Source organism: Balaenoptera physalus (assembly GCF_965194825.1).
Source record: "Balaenoptera physalus genome assembly, chromosome: 13".
NCBI classification, from domain to species: Eukaryota; Metazoa; Chordata; class Mammalia; order Artiodactyla; family Balaenopteridae; genus Balaenoptera; species Balaenoptera physalus.
In genome coordinates, this window is record NC_138892.1 from 99,483,127 (window position 1) to 99,506,551 (window position 23,425).

Genomic DNA, 23,425 nt, shown 5'->3' on the forward strand with positions numbered 1-23,425 from the left:
GAAGCTGCTCTTCCACTGACTCTGGGGGAAACTGAGGCACACAAAAATGGTACCAGTATCTTTGGAAGAACATCTAAAGCAATGTCTATATTTTTAGGTAGTTGAGTTGTGAAACAAACCTTCTAGAGGAAGTTGGTCATTTCTGTCCCCTCAGTACTAAGGTCTAAGTCCAGCTCTCCTCAAAGTGACCAGAGATTCTACTTTGCACATAGGAAAATCGATTCTTCCAGTTTTCTAGGGTAGGAAATATTCTCATATTGTGGCTGATGCAGATAAAATCTCCCCTTCATCCACTGGCTGGAGACCTGCTGCATTATTGTCTGATTTGAGTTCATTGTTTGCTGGTGTTATTTGCCTGCAAGTTTTTCGTGAGCTTCTTGCTTCCCAAGCTCCTATCGTATTTGGTTACACTTCATTGCACAGGCCTTGCCAAGGAAATTTAGTTTCCAGAAAAACAAAATGTGTGTGTGTTCGTGTGTGTGTGTGTGTGTTCCCTCTGCCTTTAAGGAGAAGACTGTAAAGTTGCCACACTTCCCAGGACAAAACTATGAGCTCAGGGAGATAACGGGGCCGGGGGCACAAACGGTAGAGTTGGTTGAGAGCAGAGGCCCCAGCATCAGAGTGCCCACAGGTTTGCTTCCTGATTCTGTAACATTTTTTTTTTTTTTTAATTTTTATTTATTTATTTATGGCTGTGCTGGGTCTTCGCCTCTGTGTGAGGGCTTTCTCCAGTTGCGGCAAGCGGGGGCCACTCTTCATCGCGGTGCGCGGGCCTCTCACCATCGCGGCCTCTCTTGTTGCGGAGCACAGGCTCCAGACGCGCAGGCTCAGCAATTGTGGCTCACGGGCCTAGCCGCTCCGCGGCACGTGGGATCCTCCCAGACCAGGGCTCGAACCCGTGTCCCCTGCACTGGCAGGCAGAATTCCAACCACTGCGCCATCAGGGAAGCCCCTGATTCTGTAACATTTACTGTGTGACCTTTCATAAGTTCCTTAACCTCTTTGTGCACGGTTACTTAATCTGGAAAAGGCGAATAATAAGATTGCCTGAGGTTTGGTGTTAGGCTAAAGTAACACATGCCTATGGCAATAGTTAAGCACCCGATAAATATTAGCTGTTATTATTACTATTACTGAGAGGTTTCCCTCAGTGGTATTGTCAGCCCTGTGGTTTCTGAGGAGCAGCAATCAGCTGTGACCTTTTAAGTAAAGAAAACTGAAACCAAAAGGCCCCATGGGGTTTGACCCTGTGATGGGAGTTGTGCGTGTGTGTAAAGGCCTCCTCTCCAGGTAACGGTGGTGACTTCACTGGGCTCTGAGGCCTACTTAGGTGAGCCAGCCCCACAACCTTGGGTCTTCTCGGCCTGCTTTGCGTCTACGGGGAGGGTTAGTCAGTGCTGAGCCAAGGACGCATCGCAGCTTCATACCGCCCCCTAGCGGACTGGGAAGGTCATCTGCAGGAGCCACGTCCTCACAGCCAAGAGGTCCTGCGCGTTCAAGGCATCGCTGCGGAGCGTGAGTCTCTTCAGGTGAATCTGAGTCACTGAGTCTCTCAGCCTCTAGGCTCCTCACCAGAAAAATGAGGACAATAACGACTCCCGCACAGGACCGTGGTGAGAATCCAATGAGATAGTGGCACATGTGAAATCTTACAATTTTAGATATTTCTGTTATTATAGTTGCACCAGTTACTATCATTCTGATCGACGATTCTCTTCCAGGGACCCGCCAGAGTTAGAAGACTGTTCGCATTAGGGCTCTCCCTCAGCGTCAACGTCACCAGCAGACCCCACTACTATTCCTAGTCCCGCACCTGACACACAGTGGCATTTCGGGGGCTCAGTAAAGCATTCTTTGGCTCCAGCCTAGAGGACAAACTTGCAGCCTTGGGTCAGGAGAGGAGTGCTGCGATCCGGTGGAACCAGAAGCCCTGCCCCTAGTGGTAATGGGGCAAAGGACCCTAAGGTCGCCCAGGACCTCACTGATGCTTTCCTCGGAACTCTTCCTTACTTCCTCTCCCTCCCGCCGCCTACCCCCTCGCCCCACTCCCCTTTCCCCTCCTTTGCTTCAGGGCAGTCTCATCGCTTGTGGGCGAGGCTCTTTTCTTCCCAACCCCCTGGGAATGCCTCCTTCAGGGACCTGGGCCTGAGGTTGTAATAAATGCCCAGCAGAGCTGCGGTCCAGCACCCTGGGGCCTCCCCACCTCCGCTAGCCTACCGCGCTCCCCGCCCCGGCATCGGCGTCATGCTCGAGAAGGCCCTGCTCCTCTCTGCCTGCTTCGCCCTGGCGGTGACTTACCCCGCACTGCTTCAGGGTGAGTGCACGTCGGGAGGTCTTCTGGAGAAGAGGGCTAAAGTCCATTCACTGTGTGTGTGTGTGTGTGTGTGTGTGTGTGTGTGTGTGTGTGTGTGTGTGTGTGTGTGTACACAGAGGGACAGAGACTGAGGCCGTGTAAAGTGAGGTGGGGCTGGGCGGTTCAGCTTTGAGGCCTTGGGCAAGTTGAGTGGCTTGGCTAAGATTAAGGCTGTGTTTTGAATCCACCTCATATAGGTAGTCAGGCTGAGTCAAACGTTATTAGGGTTGGTGATGAGAGGGCTCTTGAGGTTTCCCTGCGGTCCCCTTAACTATCAGGTGCTAAAGAGGCTTTACTCTATTTGATTCAGGTTAAAAAGTCCTTGGGTGTACTCTCACTTTATTGGAGAGTAAGATTCAAAGTGCTTTAGCCGCTGGCTGGGTCACATGCAGTGGGAATCAGTGGGTCTGGAGCAGAAACTTGTGAGTCATATTGAGAGAGGAAGGAATCCGTGTCTCCTGAACCAGAAGGCGGATGCTTTCCCCCCAAGGCTCTTTCTCTTCTAGTCCTTCCTGAACTCAGATCAGTTTCTCAAGAGGAGGGGTATTCATTCACTTGCATTAAAATGGTGACCTTACCCTCCACTTCCTCCCAGCTCTCCCTCTGGTAGCTCTCAATTTATCCGCTGCTGGGTTTGGGTTCTCTACTGCATATGAATGAATGATAAAGCAAATGACTAAATTAGAGAGCTAATGATTTTGACCTCATTGGCAGGGTGCCCACAACCTGCTGGACTAGGCAGCCACGAGGACTGTAGGTCTTTCACTGCAGCCCAAGCAGACCCAGGTTGTAGGCTCATCAGGCCTTCATGGTTATGATGCTTTTATGGTTCACAAGACCCAAAATGTCTGGATTGTGCATTCTCTGGGACAGACTGGAAATTGAAGAGCTGCAGCCCATTAAATGAAAATGGTAGGAGTCCCCATTTTAGAGTCCATTTCATTCTTGCTTATGCACCTTGGAAATAGCTGTTTTCCTTGCTCCTTTCCCCCACTTATATTTTTAGTTTTCAGGAAACTGAAAGAATTACATAGGGGAGTTTTTGAAATTTCATTCCATTGCAGTCTGACTGATTCACATTTAGAGGCACAACATCAAGTGCTCCTTCCTAAACCGACCCCTCAAAGGAGGGTGGAGTAGGGGACAGTGAGCACATTCCTAGGTGGCAGTTGGTCTTCTGGACATCCTAGCACTTGGTAGAAGAGAAACTTGTGGGGAGACCAGTTTGATTCAATATACCCTTTGCTGTTCCATGTTTTCCCTGGAAAAAGATCTAGCTGGGAATGGAAGGGTGTGGAGATGGTGGAAACATTCTCACAAGAAAAGTACTTGAGCTATTTTTTTCTTTTTGGTTCCTCTAGAATTCATCACTGACTTAAAGTCAACCATTGACCTAGAGTCAACCACTGGCCTAGAGTCGACCACTGACCCAGAGTTGACCACTGGCCTAGATTTGACCACTGGCCTAGAGTTGACCACTGGCTTAGAGTTGACCACTGACCCAGAGTCGACCACTGGCCTAGAGTCGACCACTGGCTTAGAGTCGACCACTGGCCTAGAGTCGACCACTGACCCAGAACTGACCACTGGCTTAGAGTCGACCGCTGACCCAGAGTCGACCACTGGCCTAGAGTCGACCACTGACCCAGAAATGACCACTGGCCTAGAGTCAACCACTGACCCAGAGTTGACCACTAGCCTAGAGTCGACCACTGACCCAGAATTGACCACTGGCTTAGAGCCGACCACTGACCCAGAGTCGACCACTGGCCTAGAGTCGACCACTGACCCAGAAATGACCACTGGCCTAGAGTTAACCACTGACCTAGAGTCGACCACTGGCCTAGAGTCGACCACTGACCCAGAATTGACCACTGGCTTAGAGTCGACTGCTGACCCAGAGTCGACCACTGGCCTACAGTTGGCCACTGGCATAGAGCCAACCACTGACCCAGAGTCGACCATTGACCCAGAGTCGACCACTGGCCTAGAGTCGACCACTGACCCAGAACTGACCACTGGCTCAGAGTCAACCACTGACCCAGAGTCAACCACTGACCCAGAGTTGACCACTAGCCTAGAGTCAACCACTGACCCAGAATTGACCACTGGCTTAGAGTCGACTGCTGACCCAGAGTCGACCACTGGCCTACAGTTGGCCACTGGCATAGAGTCAACTACTGACCCAGAGTCGACCATTGACCCAGAGTCGACCACTGGCCTAGAGTCGACCACTGACCCAGAAATGACCACTGGCTTAGAGTCGACCACTGACCCAGAGTTGACCACTGGCCTAGAGTCGACCACTGACCCAGAAATGACCACTGGCCTAGAGTCAACCACTGACCCAGAGTCGACCACTGACCCAGGATTGACCACTGGCCTAGAGTCGACCTCTGACCCAGAGTTGACCACTAGCCTAGAGTCGACCATTGACCCAGAGTCAACCAGTGGCCTAGAGTCGACCAGTGGCCTAAAGTCGACCACTGACCCAGAACTGACCACTGGCTCAGAGTCAACCACTGACCCAGAGTCAACCACTGACCCAGAGTTGACCACTAGCCTAGAGTCGACCATTGACCCAGAGTCGACCACTGACCCAGAAATGACCACTGGCTTAGAGTCGACCACTGACCCAGAGTTGACCACTGGCCTAGAGTCAACCACTGACCCAGAGTCGACCACTGGCCTAGAGTCGACCACTGACCCAGGACTGACCACTGGCCTAGAGTCGACCTCTGACCCAGAGTCGACCGCTGACCCAGAGTCGACCACTGGCCTAGAGTCGACCACTGACCCCGAATTGACCACTGGCTTAGAGTCGACTGCTGACCCAGAGTCGACCACTGGCCTAGAGTCGACCACTGACCCAGAATTGACCACTGGCTTAGAGTCGACTGCTGACCCAGAGTCGACCACTGGCCTACAGTTGGCCACTGGCATAGAGTCAACCACTGACCCAGAGTCGACCATTGGCCTAGAGTCGACCATTGACCCAGAGTCAACCACTGACCCAGAGTCGACCACTGACCCAGAGTCGACCACTGGCCTAGAGTCAACCACTGACCTGTCAGACTTGACCACGCACCATGACTTCACTGAAGATGCAGAAACAACAACTGACGTGTATCTGGAGAACACACAGACTTTTGGTAAGTGAGGGATCTGTCCTCAGAGGAGGCCTGGGCAGCAATTGGTAGGCTCCCTCTTTTACATTTCTGAGGGATAGCCTGCTTTTGTCCAGTGTACTTGATTCCCAGCATATGTCTGTGACAATTCCCGATCTCCATTTTGTTTTCCTAGAATTGCCTACTAATGTGGAATTAAACACCCTGAGCTCTAAGGAAGAAGCCACTGAGGTCACAGGTGAGGATTCTTCTCTTCAGAAATGCAGACGTTCCTCTCTGCCTCCCCTTCCTTATTTATAGTTCTTTGCGTAGGAAAGTCCTATAGTAATTTACACATTTGGGGATACTTTTGCTGCTTTGTTCTCTGAGGTGGAGTAAACTTAGCCAAAAGTTCACTGAAACTTGAGGAAAGTTGAAGCATTTCCCAGAACGCCAGGTATTGCAACTGGTTGAACACCAACATAGCTCCAGCCCCAAGGTCTGACCTGATCTGATCTCTGGGACCTGCTTTCTGGGCCTCCCTAAAGAGGGCAAGCTCCTTCATGTGTCTGTAGGGTTGATGGATGTGGTGTCAAAAAAGGGGTTAACAATTTCTTCTTTTCCAGTTGATGACAATTCATTTCAAATAGAGAACTTTTGGAGTAAAGGTTACGCTAAGTGTAAATCTTATCTGAATATAGACTGAACAGACAATAGAGCGATTTAAAAGCTTCATGAGTTAAGCAGTGTCCCTCTCTCTGCCCATCCCTCTCTCAAGCCGCCATCATTTTTCAATTTTCTGTCTGCCACTCAGCCAAGAAGTCATAAGATTTCAATGCCTTCTACCCCCGCAAACAAACCCCAGTAGTCTGGGGGAATGCTTGGGATTTTTGCTAAGAAAGACCCTTGGGCCTTACTTACAAAAGCAAATTTCTAAACACTCTGATTCTTATGTCTATAAATAATAGCTAACATTGATTGAGATCTACTGTATTCCAGCACTGCTTAAAGTGTATAGGGGACTGCAGATAGTAGTTGGAGAAATCTAGAAATTGTATTTTAGCGGAGGCTGAAGGGCCTGTTAAAAAAAAGGTTGGGTCTCTCAGGGACTTCTAAGTGTGAGTGGAGACCAGCCCTTTAACTAAATCCTTCTCATGAAGTGCACTTGTGTTTCACTTCCACTGGTAGGATTTCAGGCATGGCAGAGTGCCTTGGCGGTTAGAAGGGAGGTTTTTGCGTCATAGACTCAGTGGAGTCCTACGTTTACTAGGGGGCGACTTGAGGCTGTGAGCTGAATGACAGGCACATTGTGAATGATCCTTACTGGAAGTGAATAAAAACCATTTCTTTACTTAATTATAGAGGAGCCCAGCGCCTCCACGGGAAGCAACGAGTCCAACACAGTGTTTTTTGGTAAGTTTCTCCTCTCTTGTCTCTGATGTCTTATCAGGGACTTGACACCATTTTCAATGCTGGTGTTAGTCCACTGGGAAAGGATTCCAATTTAAAACTTTGCAGATGCTGAGATCAGCTATAATTCTAATACGCAGGTGAAAAAGACAGCCTCTTTCCTCTCTGAGGTTTACCGTCCAAGTCTAATTGTCTGGATTTTCAGTCACCAAATAGGCATAGGATAAACGTTTTCTCCCTTGAGTTTTCCAAGATTTCCTGTCTCACTAGGATGTGGATTCCAGTCCAGTGCATGGAATCCTTTTAAGGGAGAGCCTGAGGAAAAGGCATCAGATTTTCTGATTCATAAAATATATAATTCAATTAAAAGCTGTAAAGCCTAGGAGCTCTGAATCAGGAGGTCCCGGTTTTAATACTTTGCCTCACTCCTGGCTTTTTGGGAAATTTCTGAAGTAATTTCTTCAGGCATTAAAATGGATACCTGGACAGTAGGCAGGTATCTTGCTTAAGGCTCAAAGAGAGGGCAGGAGAATAAGGAATTTACACCTTAAAGAAATTATATCACGCACCCACTGTCACAGTGGGAAATGAGAAAGATGAGCCTGATCTTTTGAGCACTAGGTTTTCTTGTTTCTCTTGGCAACTCATGTTTTCATTTTTGTTTTTGTTTTGCTTTTTAGTTTAGAAAATGAAGCAGATTCTCATTACCTGTGACCACCACTCTACTAAGCACAACTTTCTAAGAAGATTCTGGGCCTCTGAACAAGCCTTCCATTCCATTATAGGAGCTTGAATAATTGTAAAAGACTAGTGAGACACAGGAGGTACCTACTTGAGGATAAACACAGTGGCAGGAATTATACACAGACAGAAGAGGGGCATATCTCTTAACCATGTCCCATTTAATATGGGCTCAATAAATGTTCATTTGTACTAAATTTTGAGAGGGGTTTTTTATTTTATGAGGCAACATATTGCTTAGTTGCCTTGTTTCAGAACCAATAACCATTTTATTCCTCTCATAAATACTTTATAATCAGGCGCCAACTCCTTATGACCACAGGAAAGTATGAAATGAGCCTATGGAAAGTATATTGGTTTTCCTATTCCTGGTATAACAAGTTACCACAAACTTAGTAAATTAAAATAATATAAACCTATTATTTTACAGTTTTGTAGCTCAGAAGTCTGAAAGGCATCTCACTGGATTGAAAACGATGTGTTGGCAGGGCTGAGTTCCTTTCTGAAGCCTTTCTGGAAAAATCCATTTTCTTGCCCATTTTCCTTGGCCCTCTTGCATCTTTGAAGCCAGCAAAGGTCGGTTGATTCTGACAGTACATCACAGAGTCACCAACACCGACTCTACTACCTCCCTCTTCCACATTTGAGGACACATTGAGACCTACCTGCATAACCTAGGATAATCTCTATTTCAAGGTCAATTGATTAATGACCTTAATTCCCCCCTCTACCATCTAATTGAACATATTCACTGGTTCTGGGAATTAATAGGTGAGCATCTTTGGGAAGCCATGCCACAGACAGCAGAGAACATCTTACTCTAGAACTGGTTTGGTTCAGTGGGGGATGGAAACAGTCACCCATGTTTTTCTTTATGTTTACACTATATTTTTTGCAAAAGGGTGTGGGTGAGTTTATGTAAAACTAGTTGGTTTGACATATTTATACTTCACAGTATGTATATGCCACAGTATAAATGACAAACTAAAATGCCGCAAGTTTAGAGTGATGGGCAGACTTGGGAGTGAAGAGATGTAGATTCTACCAGTTGTATCTCTGCCTCTTGTGAACCCCAGCTTCCTCTTATAAAATGAGTCAGTTATATCAAATCAATTGAAATTTCCTTTTTGCTCCTTAATATATTTCAACAAATAATACACTGATTTTGGGGATCATTAATGTAAAGAATTATTAATTTATTAGTTTGCCTCAGGGAGAAGTATTCCATGTCATCAGTGATCTGTCACATGGGCTTGCACCAGAGCACATCAGATTTGAGGATTCCTTAGCCTGGCTCCATCAAGCCGCTTGTCTCAGGGCTTTTCATCTAAATAGGAAAGTAGTTCCAAGGCCTCCACTGATCTCTTTTAAGGATATAAAACTATTTCTGTTCTGTCAATGACTATTTTTCCAATTTCTCTTCCCATTTTCTTTTTAATTTCAAGTGGATTTCAGCATGGAATTTTATGATGGACTATTGGAATGATTTGTGAAATTTAGCCAAGAAAAAGTGTTAGTGGACTCAAAATAGGCACTCATTAGTATCTATCCAGAATGGAAAAAAGATTTCATTTCAAATTCCAGCTGCATAGTTTAAGCGGTTACCTAGAGAATAGAGGTGAGTCCAGCCAAACTGGGGGATTGGTTGAAGGGGGAATTTGTAGCATGTCTGCTTAGTATTTACTGATCCTGGTGTAAGTGGTAGTTGAAGCTGTGGGTTTAGAGAGGTGACTTAGGAAGAGTGTATAAAGATCTTCCTCAACCTACAATGGGGTTATGCACCCAATACCCACTGTAAGTTGAAAATATCCTAAGTCGAAAATACATTTAATACATCTAACCTACCAAATGCCATAGCTTAGCCTAGCCTACTTAAACGTGCTCAGAACACTTACGTCAACCACTGTTGTGCAAAATCATCTGACTGGGCAAAGCCAGTTTTATAATAAAGTGTTGAATACCTCATGTAATTTATTGAATACTGTTCCAAAAGTGAAAAACAGAATGGCTGTATGCATACGGAATGGTTGTAAAGTCTATCAGTTGTTTACCCTCATGATCATGTGGCTGACTCAGGGCTGGAGAGAGTATCATACTGCAAATGATGAGAAACCCTACCCAGTTTCTGTCCTCGTGATAATACCTACCACTGAAGGCCTGGACTGAGCTGAAAGCTCTGTGTGAGTTATTTACACTGTGTACAAGTTCTGTATGCTATTACTAATTGTACAAAATTAATTAATTTGTACCAAAAATTAATTATACAAAATATTAAATAATATTTAATCTATAATGTTAGGTGAGCTGATGTGGGTTGTGAAAGAATTCACAGAAGTATTAACAAGGGTAGAAAAGAAAGTTTTTATTCACTTTCCAAGGGAGGAGAGGGGCCAAACGCATAGAGTGCTGTTGGCCCTGAAGGGTGGGGGGGGTGAGTCTTTTATTGTGCTTTAAAGGGCAAGGTGCAGGAAAGGGGGGGGGGTTCACATCTGTTTTGGTCCACGGTTGTATTTGGGCTGGCAGTGCTTCTACAGGATGTGGGTTTTCTGAGAATCTGTGACCTTTTGTTTTCAGTAATTTTCTAGTCCTTGGATGTCTGAAAGAGACTTGATGGTGGCCCTTGACAGGTGTTATACTATTTTGAACAATGTTAGATGGGTTTACATAAAGTGTGTGTGATTTATATATAAATACAAATATTGAGCAAATTTTTATACTGGTGTAGGCTATTCTGTTTCTCTAGTCCAGAACCACCCCAATTTTCAAACATTTTGTTTACTTTAGCCCATTTACACTTAATGTAATTATTGATATGTTTGGGGCTTAAGTGCACCATTTTACTTTTTGTTTTCTGTTTATCTTGTTATTTCTCTATTTCCTATGTTTTGCCTTCCTGTGGGCTACTTGAATATTTTTTAAAAATTCCGTTTTGGTTTATCTATAGTATTTTGAGTATATCTCTTTGTACAGTTTTTTTTTTAAGTGGTTGTTGTAGGTATTACATTATATACCCATACATTTTAATAGTCTAAGAGGGTCAATATTTTACCACTTTGACTGAACTGTAGAAATCTTGCCTCCCTGTATGTCTTCCTTTACCCTTCTCTGCTTATAATTGTTTTAAATACTTCTCTACACACATTTAGAGCCATATCAGAGACTATTAGATAATTTTTGCTTTAACTGTCAAACATATTTAAAAAGTTCAAAAGAAAAAGGAAGATGTATTTTATCAGCCCATATTTCCCCCTTTCCATTGTTTTCTTCTTCTTGATGTTCCAAAGTTCCTTCTTTCATCATTTTCGTTCTGTTTAGAGAACTTCCTTTAGCCATTCTTTTCAGGTAGATCTGCTGGTGACAAACTCTCTTGTTTTCCTTCATCCAATGTCTTTATTTCCCTTTCATTCCTGAGAGATAAATTTACTATATGAAATCAGTATTGACAGTTCTTTTCTTTCAGTACTTAAAAAGTATTGTGCCACTTCTTTCTGGCTTTCACATTTTCTGTTATTTGTATTGTTTTTCCCCTATAGATAAGTTGTTTCTCTTGCTGCTTCCAGGATTTTTTTCTTTGTCTTTATTTTCAAATATTTGACTATGATGTATCTTGGTGTGGATTTCTTTGGGTTTATCTTGGTTGGAATTTGCTTGCCTTTTTGAATCTTTAGCCTTATATCTTCTGCCAAATTTGGGAAGTTTTCAGCTATTATTTCTTTGAGTTTTTTCTCAGGTCTGCCCTATATGTCTTCTTTTTCTGGGATTCAGATGACGTGAATATTAGGCCTTCTGTTATACTCCTGCAAGACCCTAAGAATCTGTTAGGTTTTTTGTTTTGTTTGTTTGTTGTTCTGTCTCTTTTCTCTCTGTTGTTCAGATTGAGTCATTTCTATTGTTCTGTCTTCAAGTTCACAGATTGTTTTCCTCTGCTGTTCAGCCCTTCCATTAAGTTTTAAAATTTTGGTTATTATAATTTTCAGTTCTGAAATTTCCTTTTGGTTCTGCTATACATTTTGATTCTTTGCTGAGACTTTTTATTTCTTTGTTTTTTTTCCAGTTGCTTTAAGCATGTCTGTAATTGCTCATTGAAGCATTTTTATGACAACTGCTTGAAACTCTTTGTCAGATAATTCTAATATCTCTGGCCTTTTCGTCTGGCATCTACTGATTGTCTTTTTCATTCGGGTTGAGATTTTCCTGATTCTTAGTATGATGAATGACTTTCAATTGAAACAGGATATTTTAGGTATTAGAGGCTCTGGATCTTATTTAAATCTTCTGTCTTAGCTGGATTTCTGTGATACTACTCCAGCAGGTAAAAGGTGGAGGTACTGAATTACTGCCAGGTAGGGGCAGAAGTAAAGATCTCCCCCTCAACTTGTGTTGACTCCCAAGCAGGGGAGGGGTTCCCCATAATTGCCTGGTGAAGGATGGAATTCTGGCTCCCCACAAGGCCTCCACTGATATCACCCTGTCTGGGAGGAGTAGGGGTGTCTTGTTACTGCTTTCCGTGTAGTCTCCACTGACACCACCCCAGTATGGAAAGGAGGGAGTGCTTCGTTACTGTTGGATGAGGGAGGATGTCCAGGCTCCCCATCTGGTTGCCACTAACTCTGTGGAGTGGGGGGAAAATGAGGGTCTTAAACTGCTAAGTGGGGGTGAAAATTCCAGTTCCTCCTCAGTCTTCTCTGACTTTACTCTGGCACAGGTTTGGGCACCTTGTTACAGCCGGACATGTGTGGAAGTCTAGGCTCCCCACTTGGGGCCATAGCTTTTTCTGTGGTGTTTGACTGTAGAAGAGGGATTATTGTCTAAATGTTTTCTGCCATGCTAGGCTGTCTGTTTCCTAGTCCTCTGGCTGGACAGAATAGGTTTTTGTTGGGGACACACATTGCATTATCACATATATGTGATATATATCACATATACCACATATATGGTTTGAAAAGCTAACCCTGGCTGCAGACTACAGCTTGGAAAAGAATTTGGAGGAAAAGCGAAAATGGTTACAGGTCACCAAGTAGGGAGGATACTGTATAGCATAGGTGAATGGAGGTGGCGACAGAGATAGAGACAAGTTGAGAAATATTTAGAAAAGGGGACAAAAATTGGTGGTGGATCTTGTATGGAATGACACAGAGCTAAAGCTATAGATTTTGTATTGCATGAGTGGTTGGATGGTGGTCTCTAGAGTTAGGATTATCAGATTAATTTTGTTTTGGAAATACTGTACTGAGTGGTGCCTTTAAAATATTTAAATGAAGATGTCATATAGGTAAAGGTGTGAAGCTCAGTAGAGGTTTTGGCAAGACACAGAACTTTATATCATGGCACATAGGTAATAATTGAAGCCGCGGGCAAGGATGAGTTTTTATTTTTATTTTTTCCAGTTTTATTGAGGTATAATTGATGAATAAAATTGTATATAGTGCTCACTTTGGCAGCACATATACTAAAATTGGAATGATACAGAGAAGATTAGCACAGCCCCTGCACAAGGATGACACATAAATTAGTGAAGTGTTCTATATTAAAAAAAATTGTATAGAATTAAAATGTACGGTGTGATGATTTGATATACACATACATTGTGAAATGATTACCACAATCAAGTTAACACATCTGCTGCCTCACATAGTTACCTTTTTTTTTTTTTTTTTAGTATGAACTTTTCTAAGGAGATAGTATATAGTGAGAAAAGAATCTAAAACAAAGTTAGAGGAATTTCATAACTTCATGGCTAAATGGAAGCATATGCATCTACAAAGGACATGCAAGGCTTTAACTCCTAGATGGTGGGAATCATGATTTTTATATTCATCCTAAACTCCTAGTAAAATAACTGGTGTAGAAGAGGGACTCAATAAATATTTGATAAATGAAAGAAGTAAGGAGTAGAGCAACCAGAGAGTTAGACTATGAAACAGGTACACACAGTATCATGGAGCCAAAGGAAGAGAGTGTTTTAAGTAGGACAGAATTGTAAATAATGTCCATTGCTTCTGAGAAGCAAGTTAAGATGAAGATTGAAACATATCCACTGACATGTTTCAGCAAGCTGGAAGTCATTGGTTACCCTGGCGTGAGCTGTTTGAGTGGAAGGATGGGAACAGAAGCCTTGGTTTATAAGCCTTTGTCAGCCTTTGTTTTGATTTTTTAGCCTACTGATCAATTTTTTCCTTAATATAACTGAGAGCGACTTATGTGTTAACAGTAAAAACATTTCCTATCCCTTTCTTCTCGAAGTCCAAACAAGAACAACAAGAAAAGAAACAGAAATGCAAACATCATCTCTGATAAAACTTACAGGACAATTAACAGCCACAATATATAAGGACTGAAAACGAGCAGAATGGTTAATGACATAACAGAAAGGAGAAAGACTTACTCCAGTAGCTGTGCACGTCTGGGGGCAGGGATAGTGGTACCAAATAGAAGCAAGCCAATGGTCTTACAGAACCCTGGCAAGGCTCAAGGACTGTAGACACAAGGCATGCGAAGATTAGCCTGGAGGAGGAGTGATGATGGCGGGGAGACAGGTGACTGGAAACAGGTTCATATCCTCCCTTATTGCAGCAGGAGAGAGTAGGTTTATTGTCTAGAAAAACTGAACCAGAGAGGCACTGGACAGTTGGGGACAACTGTTATGGAAGAAGATACGAGTGAGATGCTATTCAAAAAACAGGACAATCAAGTGAAAGCCTATAAAATAAATGGAGAAATGTCCAACCTCTTACCCTGGCCAGCTCCAAAGCGCCAGCAGTGAGGATTATGCTTGCCAAGCAGGAGATGGGAAGATTCTTCTGAAGACTCAGAGCTGTCTCAGAGACAGCACCTGGAGATAAGTTTCAACAGAATAGCTATCATGCCACTCAATCATCCTACTGTGAGGTACATGATTCTACAAAATTTCTTTCAATGCACATAGAGTTTTCTGATCGCCTTGGTGTCTAACTCCGATGTATGAAGAGAAGGCAAAGAATCACCAGACATTTGAGGAAAATCTCTATCAAATAAGACTCAAGGTAAAGAAACAGTAAAAGGAGAATTCAGAGGAAACAGACAATATGAGGAGTAGAAGAAAGCTTTAAGAAACTGTAATTAATATATTCTGAGGGAACAAGAATACATATTGCATCTTTCAAACAAGAACGGGATGCTATTAAATAAAGAATCAAGCAGAAGATAAAAAGAAATATTGGTCCTTGCAAATTTAGTTGATGATAAGTTCAACAGAAGATGAAGTTAAGAACTCCTCCATAAAATAGAGCAAAAATGCAAAGAGACGGTCAATAGGTGAGAAAAAATTCAACTAACACAAATTTCAAAGAAAGCAGAATATACTGGGAAAGAAATGATCAATGAAACACTGCAACACATTGTCCAGAATTTGAGGACGATCCTCCATGTTGAAAGTGCCCAGTTATTATCCAAAGGCTCACACTTAACATGGCAGGGCCCAGTGCAGGAATACAAATGGAGGCCTGCATACATACCTCTAAACATTCACAAGTTACAAACCAAGACAGACCCTAGGTTCAGGCCATGTTTCCCATGTTGTCTGGCTCCCGAAGCCCGTTCCCTGGAGACTGCCTTTTAGACCAAGCCTAGAGACCAAGGGAGCCATGAGTTCCCCTGGACGGACACTGTCCCTGCAAGCTGGGAGGAGGGAGGGGGCAGGCTGTCTGCGGGAACAGCAGGTTGGAAGCTGGTTGGGCCCAGGACTGACCTGGTCAAGCTCCTGTGGGAACCTGCTGGGCAAGTTTGCCTCCCTCTTGTCTCAGTTCTGATTTAGGATTTCCAGGAATTTTTAAGCACCTCCGCAAACTATACCACTGAGCATAGGGGTGACTGGGAGTGCAGTTACAGTGGGGGGGGGGGTGGGAGAACCTGTCTGCCTTCATGCTTTTGATTGATCTGAGGTGACTAAATGTAAGCAAAAGTAGCCTTTTTTTTTTTTTTTTTTTGTCTGATGCCCCAGGGCAGAAGCTGTGAACTTATTCTGGACCTTTACACATTCTCAATCCTGCATACTCAGGCCTTGGGGACCTCATGTTCAATTGTGCCCCTCTCCCACAATTCCTGTTTTTTTAATTTACTTGCTGAACTTTAAAAATATTTTCTAATGAAAGTGAAAGAAAAAAACAATGCCTTTGTTTTGGTGTTTGTGTGGGGCCTCTTTTAAAGTGCAGGCCCCAGGACAGAAGACCCTCTGGGAATACTGAGTGCCCAGTACAAGAAATGGAAAAAAGATCCACATCAACATATATCTAATTAAATGTTAGGGATAAAAAGAAGATTCTGAAGTTCTAGTGAGAAAAGCAGTCATATGCAAAGAATTGAGAATCAGAATGATAGTGGAACAACAGTGGAAGTCAGGAATTATGTTGTAAAAATTCTGAGTAAAAATAATTTTAACCTAGAATCTTATATCCAGTCAGATTATGAACTGAGCATAAGCCTAGACTAAAGTCATTCTCAGACATAAAAATCTCTAAATATTTTGCCTCTCATGCACTCATTCGTAAGAAGATATGGTAGGATGTACTTCAAACAAAGAAAACCAAGAAAGGCTTTCTTTAACCCAGGATGTACATCATCCTACTTAAGAAGGAGAAAAGGGAATTTCCAGGACAAAAGCAAATTATCTGACAAGTTTGAGGGTGAAAAAGATTGTGTTGAGAGAGATTTAACAGGTCTGTTGGAGGTTGCAGGAAGACTTAGATGTGAAAGGAAACCAAGCAAATGAAGAAAAAGATGATTATTAACTACAGGAAAACAAAAAGTTTTTCAAGGAAGGAAACGTTAGTGTAATTTAACTCCACCGAGTAGAGTTGACCTTGGTGATTATATGATCCACCTATAAACAAAATCTTTCTCATTTTAAAACTAGTCACTACCAAAGACTCTTGAGCACCTGGAGCTGGACACCTCAGTGCAGGGCTTACTAGGAGGAAGCAGACCCATCCCTGTCATTCAGCCCACCTCCATCCAGGTTAGAAACAATTTGGGGAGAGTGAAGTTGTTATCAGAAGCCAAGTGGGAAGTGAAGGACTGGAGGTAGAAGACTTTTTCTTCTCCTCCCCTCTTGGTGCTTTCCCCTCTGTGAAACCAAATGGGAAGCTCCAAGAGACTCACCTGTAAAGGATGGGTCCTCTTCATAGGGCTAAGGCACCTGGCTTCTCCCAAAGCAAGTGATGAGAAAGAGAGAGAGAGGGAGAGAGAGACTGAGATTGAAGAACAAGAGAGAGTGACCAAGACGAAGCCACAATGTCCTTTGTAACTCAGTCTTACAAGTGACATACCACCATTTCTGCCATCAGTGTGCCATCAGTCACACAGGCCAATCCTGATATAATCTGGTAGGGGATTACACAAGACTGTGACTACCAAGAAGTAGGGATCTTGAGTGCTGGCTATCTGACAGTGAAGACTATTAATTTTTTTTAAAAAAGCATGCCTTTTTAGATATCACACCAAAAATACAATACATGAAAGAAATAGTTAATAAGCCAGATTCTTTAAAATTAAAAACTTTTGCTCTGTAAAAGAGACAGTTAAGAGAGCTGGAAGAGGAGTCACAGACTGGGAGAAATATTTGCAAAAGACACATCTGATAAAGGACTGTTATCGAAAATATAACAAAGAATTCTTAAAACTCAACAATAAGAAAACAAACAACTTGATTAGAAAATGGGCCAAAGACCTTAGCGTGTAACTCACCAAAGAAAACATACCGATGGCAACAAGCATATGAAAAGATCCTCCACATCGCACATCACCAGGAAAATGCAATTTAAAACAGCAATGAGATATTACTACATACCTATTAGAATCGTCAAAACCCAGCACACTGACAAACCAAATGCTGGTGAGGATGTGGAGTAACAGGAACTCTCATTCATTGCTGATGGGAATTTGAAATGGTACAACCACTTTGGATGACAGTTTGGCAGTTCCTTATAAAACGAAACACTCTTGCCATTATGATCCAGGAATCACACTCCTTGGTACTTCACCCAAAGGAGCTGAAAGCTTGTATCCACACAAAAACCTGCACATGGATATTTATAGCTGCTATATTCGCAACCGCCCAAACTTGGAAGCAACTAAGGTGTCTTTTAGCAGGTGAGTGGATAAATAAACTGTGGTACATCCAGACAATATGATATTATTCAGTGCTAAAAAGAAATTAACTTTTAAGACACAAAAAGACTCTGAGGACACTTCAATGCATATTACTAAATGAAAGAAGTCAATTTGAAAAGGCTACATACTGTGTGCTTCCAACTTTATGACATTCTAGAAAAGGCAAAATTATGGAGACAATAAAAAGATCAGTGGTTTCCACGGCTGTGGGGGTAGGCAGGGAGATGAACAGGTAGAGCACAAGGAGTTTTAGGACAGTGAAAATGCTCTGTATGAGGTTATAATGATGAATGCATGTCATTATCCATTTGTTCAAACCCACAGAGTATACAACACCAAGAGTGAACCTGAAGGTGAAGTATGGACTTCAGATGTCTATGATATGTCAATGTGGTTCATCAACTGAAATAAATATACCACTCTTGTGAGTGATACTGATAATGGGAAAGGCTATGCATATGTGGGGACATGAGTACATGGGAAATCTCTGTACCCTACTCTCAATTTTGTTATAAACCTAGAACTGCTCTAAAAAGTATTAGGTCTTTAAAAAAAATCTACCAGAAGAAAAATTTTTTTAAAAAGCAGGTTAACGAGATGGATGGTTTTTGTGTATTCAGAGAAGGCTTCAAAGTGGTGAAATTTGAGCTGATTTAAATAAAGTGAGGAAGAATGATTGATAAAGGTAGGAACAAGCTTGGTATGTTGGAGGAATACCAGGAAGATCAGTGGGTCTATAATGGAGTATAGAATTAAGTAGAGAAGTCAGCAAGTTCAGAGACAGCCAATCATGTAGGGTGTTGGCCATAGTAACAAATTTGGATTTTGTTCTGATGGAATAAAATGGTGGAATGGAAGAATTTTGGAATGGAAGAAGTTTTGGAATGGTGGAATGGAAGAATAATGTGATCTTAAAATGAATGGGGGTGGAGAATATACTTTTGGAGCAAGAGTGGAATTGGTATGGGAGTAAGCTAGCAAAATCCTTGACTAGCCAATGCGGGTTGAAATTCAGAGTAGAAGTAAAAGGAGGAAGAAGGCTTCAACTATAATGGGAGAGAAGCCACAATATAGGGCTAGAATTGCCTGTGGGTTAGTCACCTTGGTGGTTGTTAAGGTGAGACAGTTCTTTTCTGATTTCCTTGAACTTCTCAGTAAAAATTTTGAGGCCATCAGCAAGGGTAGAAGGTCAATAGTAGAAGTAGGGTTCAGTATCTCCTAATACTGAACTGTGCTTGCAATCCTCTTTCAACATGATATATTATTCTTCTAACACAGTGTTGACTAGTTAGATGTTAACTGAAAATTTTTCCTAATGAAATATCTTTGCAGGTCTACATATTTTGTTTTGTGAACCTCACAGAATGAATTTAGAAACTTGTTAATCTTATCTATCTTTTAGAACAATTTAAGTAAGAATTATGTTTTTTAATGATATAAAAATTTATATATCAAAATTTGCTATGTCCACTGATGGTGGAGGTTATAGTGATAGGTTGTTGCAGTTGTTTTCCTATAACTTCCATTTCTTTCATGGTTATTTTCTATTCAACTTTTCCTAAGCTTCTTGAGTTAAATTTGGTAATTAACATTATCTTACAATAATGTTAATTTCATTGAAAATTGTATATCAAAATAGCATTTTACGTTATCCTATTCCTGTTTTAATTTTTTAATGCCAGTTTTAAAAGATTATTTTAATCTTACAGAAAAGTTGCAAAATTAGTATAGAGAGTTCCTGTATACTCTTCCCCCAGCTTCCCCTTAGGTTAGCATCTTACATAACCGTAGACCATTTGGCAACACTAAGAAATTAACCTCAGCTCAATGTTACTAACTAAAGTACAGAACTTACCTGGATTTCACCAGGTTTTTCCAGTGATGTCCTTTTTCTGTCCCAGGATCTCCTTCAGGATTCCACATTGCACTTAGTCATCATGGCTCCTTAGTCAGGCTCTTCCAATGTATTCCTCAGGTTTTCTTGTCTCTCACGACCTTAACATGACAGAGTACTGATCAGTTATTTTGTAGAATGTTTCTCAATTTGGGGTTTTCTGATACATGCTTATGACTGGATTGAGGTTGTGCATTATTGGGAAGGTGTCATCGGCTGTGCCTTTCTTAGCGCATCATATCAGGGGCACATTATGTCAGTATGTATTACTGGTCATGTTAACCTTCACTTCTTGGCTAAGGTGATACCTACGAGGACTCTCTACTGTAAACTTACTGTTGCTCCCGTTATAAATATTAAATATTTGTGGGAGATACTTTAAGACTATGCAGATATCCTATTTATATACTGATGGATCTTGCCCGTGGTTAAATACTAGTGTGGTGTTCTAATATATTAAGTGGAATTTTTCTGCAAGGAAAAGTGACCATTTTTCCATTCACTCATTCATCCATTCATTCATTAATCTCAGGAGGGACCTAAGAATACGTATTTTATTCTTTGGGTCATAATCCAATACTATCATTATTTATTGCATAGCTCAAGTTCTTACTGGCCATTGAGTGCTCTCTGAGATACCTTTTGACATGCCCCATCTCTTTTTCTTTTAAGCAGTTCCTTACTTTCTGACACCCAAGATGTTCTAGCCCTGGAATCAACCATTTCTCCAAGGACCCCTGGTTCCCTTTACTGAAGAATGGCATTTAGAAACCAAGATCCAACAGCTAGGTGGTGTGTTCATGGCTACTAACCTGTCACTGATTCTAGCCCCTCTCACTGAACAGAGTTAGGAAATACATGTACATATGCTAACTCATACACACATATGTGCATTTATTTCTGTATCTGTTTGTGTATGCATATGCACACACACACACATAAGTGAGAACATGAGTACATACTGATAATTCAATTCCAGTCCAGCAACTCAAAGTTTATTCTAGCCTTCTCCATTTCCTTCTTTTTCTTTTAACTACAATGAGAAACCTGCTTCTCAACTACAATATGTTTACATATTTGTTCAACTCTACTACACCAATAAATTAGTTTCAGATATCCTGACTCACCTGTCAAAACAGATTTACAATCACAGAACAATGTTTGTGTGTAGCTCTTTTTGTCTCTTGCCTTCACATTATCTGGTCAAAATCCTCTTTGCCAAGGTTACCTAGGTCGGGACCTTTGTTTCTGTTCTGTCAGCATGGTTATATGGTTCATTTGTACTCAGTTATGGTCATCTGTCTCGACTTGCATTTCATCTTAGATTCCCCCCACACCCTGGTTGATTGTGCTTTTATTTATATACAATGACGTTCATGTTACGATGTACAGTTCTATGGTTTTTGACAAATGCGTAGAATTGTATGTCTACTGCCACAGTTCCATGCAGCAGTGGTCCCCAACATTTTTGGCACCAGGGACTGGTTTTGTGGAAGACAATTTTTCCACAGACTGGGGACGAGATGGTTTCTGGATGATTCAAGCGCATTACATTTATTGTGCGCTTTATTTCTGTTATTATTACACTGTAATATATAATGAAATAGTTATACAACTCACCATAATGCTGACAAGAGGCGGAGCTCAGGAGGTAATGTGAGTGATGGGGAGCAGCTGTAAATATGGATGAAGACAAACACATGTTTGTCTCAGGAGCAAAGAACTAAGACTCAATATGAGTAGTATGTGGATGAATAGGAGTGATGCGAAATGAAGCTATGGATAGGAGGGAAGTTGGTAGTTGAGAAGCAGGTTCTGGGAAAAAGGGACTGTCTGAAAGGTGACCAGAGATCAAAGTGACAGGGGAGCCTTCTATCTCCACGACGCTCTATCCTTGTGCCATACCTTACAGATGTAAACAACTCAAGCTCAAACTCAGTTGAGGAGTTTCCGAGACCATCTCCTGGAGGACGTGGAGGACCACCACCTAGACCCACTCTTAATAGTGAAAACCAAGGTGATGGACCTCAGCAGAGACCACCCCCAGAAGATGATGAACCTCAGCAGAGACCACCCCCACAAGATGGTCAACCTCAGCAGAGACCACCAACACAAGGTGATGAACCTCAGCAGAGACCACTCCCACAAGATGATGGACCTCAGCAGAGACCACTCTCACAAGATGGTCAACCTCAGCAGAGACCACCCCCACAAGATGGTCAACCTCATCAGAGACCACCCCCACAAGGTGATGAACCTCAGCAGAGACCACTTCCACACGAGGGTCAACCTCAGCAGAGACCACCCCCACAAGGTGATGAACCTCAGCAGAGACCACTCCCACAAGAGGGTCAACCTCAGCAGAGACCACCCCCACCAAGAGGTCATCGTCATCGCCATTCTCCCCCACCTCCTCCTGGGAATAATCAGGGAACACCACCCCCAGGATGGGGACCAGAAAGACCTCCCCAGGGCTCACCACCCCAGTGTGGACCTCCCCAAGGCCCACCACCCCAGCATGAACCTCCCCAAGGCCCACCACCCCAGCATGGACCTCCCCAAGGCCCACAACCAACACAAAGACCTCCCCAAGGCCCACCACCCCAGTAATCTGGAATTCAATGACAGGTATGATTCAAGCTCACTCTCCATCAAGGGCCCTAACCCCTGCAGATCTCAAACGTTACTGTGTCACTGAATCAACTGGAAACATGCTGAAATTGCATAGTCCTGGACCCCAGTTCTAATGATTTCTATTCAGGTATTCTGGAATAGCGCAGCAAGATCCTTTATTTTTTAACAACCTATCTAAGGTGGTTCTGATTATGAGAAAGACAGCCCATAAATTACCTTTTTCCCTATGATTACCTGTCTTAAAGTGGGCTGCTAATGAGGCAGTAGATCATCGTTCTCTCTTGGTCCTCTCCTCTCTTCCTCCACAGGCTCAATGACTTTCCACCTGACCAGGCCTCTCAGGGCCCGTGTCCCTGCTAAATGATTCTGTAATTTTATGCTGCTGAATGTTTCGTAGTTTAAAAAATATTGCTTATATATGCTCAAGTTAGAAAAACACTAAACAAAAAGTATGAGGCTAACTTTTAAAGGCATATCATATCCTGCCTCCCCACTTCCTTCCGCAAAAGCCACCACAGTTAACTCTTTTGAACATCCTCTTGGAAATATTTGTGTCCATATAAATATATATAATCTTTTTTTATCCACAAATGGTATCATATTTTATATTCAGATGTATATGCTGCTCATTTCAAATAACGTATTTCTTAGAAAACTGCCATATTAGTTCATAGAGCTATGTGGATCTATTTGATCCTGGTTTTTGTTTTTGTTTCTGTTTTGTTTTACCACTGTATACTATCCATTGTCTGGCTGTGCCATGATTACTTTAACCGACCCCTATCAATGGACATGTAGGCTGGTTTCATTTTTTTGCTATTATAGGAAATGTACAGTAACCGTCTTTGTAAATACATATTTGAACATTATCAACAGCAATCAAGACAACCTCAGAAGAATCTTTTTCATTCATCTTGTAAGAAACAATTTAGAGCCCATTATCTGTTAGGTGCATGTAAACCACAAACAAAAAAATTAGGAAGGAAAGGGGAGAATGAGGAAGAAGAGAGGGAGAAATGTTGAGCTCTCACCTACTTCCCTTCAATTAGTAGCAAGGATTAGAAACCCCCTGCAAAACCTCTCTGAACTTCTTTTTTGGTTTTTCAGAAAATCAGTAAGAAGATACCAGTTCTTCAGAAA

At 42.4% G+C, this 23,425-nt stretch overlaps 2 protein-coding genes across 4 annotated transcripts; both read left to right on the forward strand.

The window, feature by feature from the left end:
- Nucleotides 1–957: 957 nt before the first annotated feature.
- On the forward strand, nt 958–4,951 carry LOC309640517 (uncharacterized protein; the record flags this gene model as incomplete). The annotated part of the gene is made up of 3 exons (XM_082419270.1): nt 958–2,314; nt 3,715–4,831; nt 4,939–4,951. Exons 1-3 carry the CDS (start codon nt 2,161–2,163, stop codon nt 4,949–4,951), a joined length of 1,284 nt encoding a protein of 427 aa, XP_082275396.1. The 5' UTR covers nt 958–2,160.
- A 1-nt stretch (nt 4,952) lies between these two features.
- On the forward strand, nt 4,953–23,164 carry LOC309641361 (uncharacterized protein). 3 transcript variants are annotated; one of them, XM_082421254.1, is made up of 4 exons: nt 4,953–5,505; nt 5,657–5,719; nt 6,823–6,873; nt 7,551–23,164. In XM_082421254.1, the coding sequence occupies exons 1-4, from the start codon at nt 4,959–4,961 to the stop codon at nt 7,553–7,555; spliced, it is 666 nt and encodes a 221-aa protein (XP_082277380.1). In that variant the 5' UTR covers nt 4,953–4,958; the 3' UTR covers nt 7,556–23,164. The 3 variants fall into 3 exon arrangements, with proteins under 3 accessions (XP_082277380.1, XP_082277379.1, XP_082277378.1); XM_082421253.1 differs by having other exon boundaries at nt 8,042–23,164; XM_082421252.1 differs by having other exon boundaries at nt 6,823–23,164.
- Nucleotides 23,165–23,425: the final 261 nt, after the last annotated feature.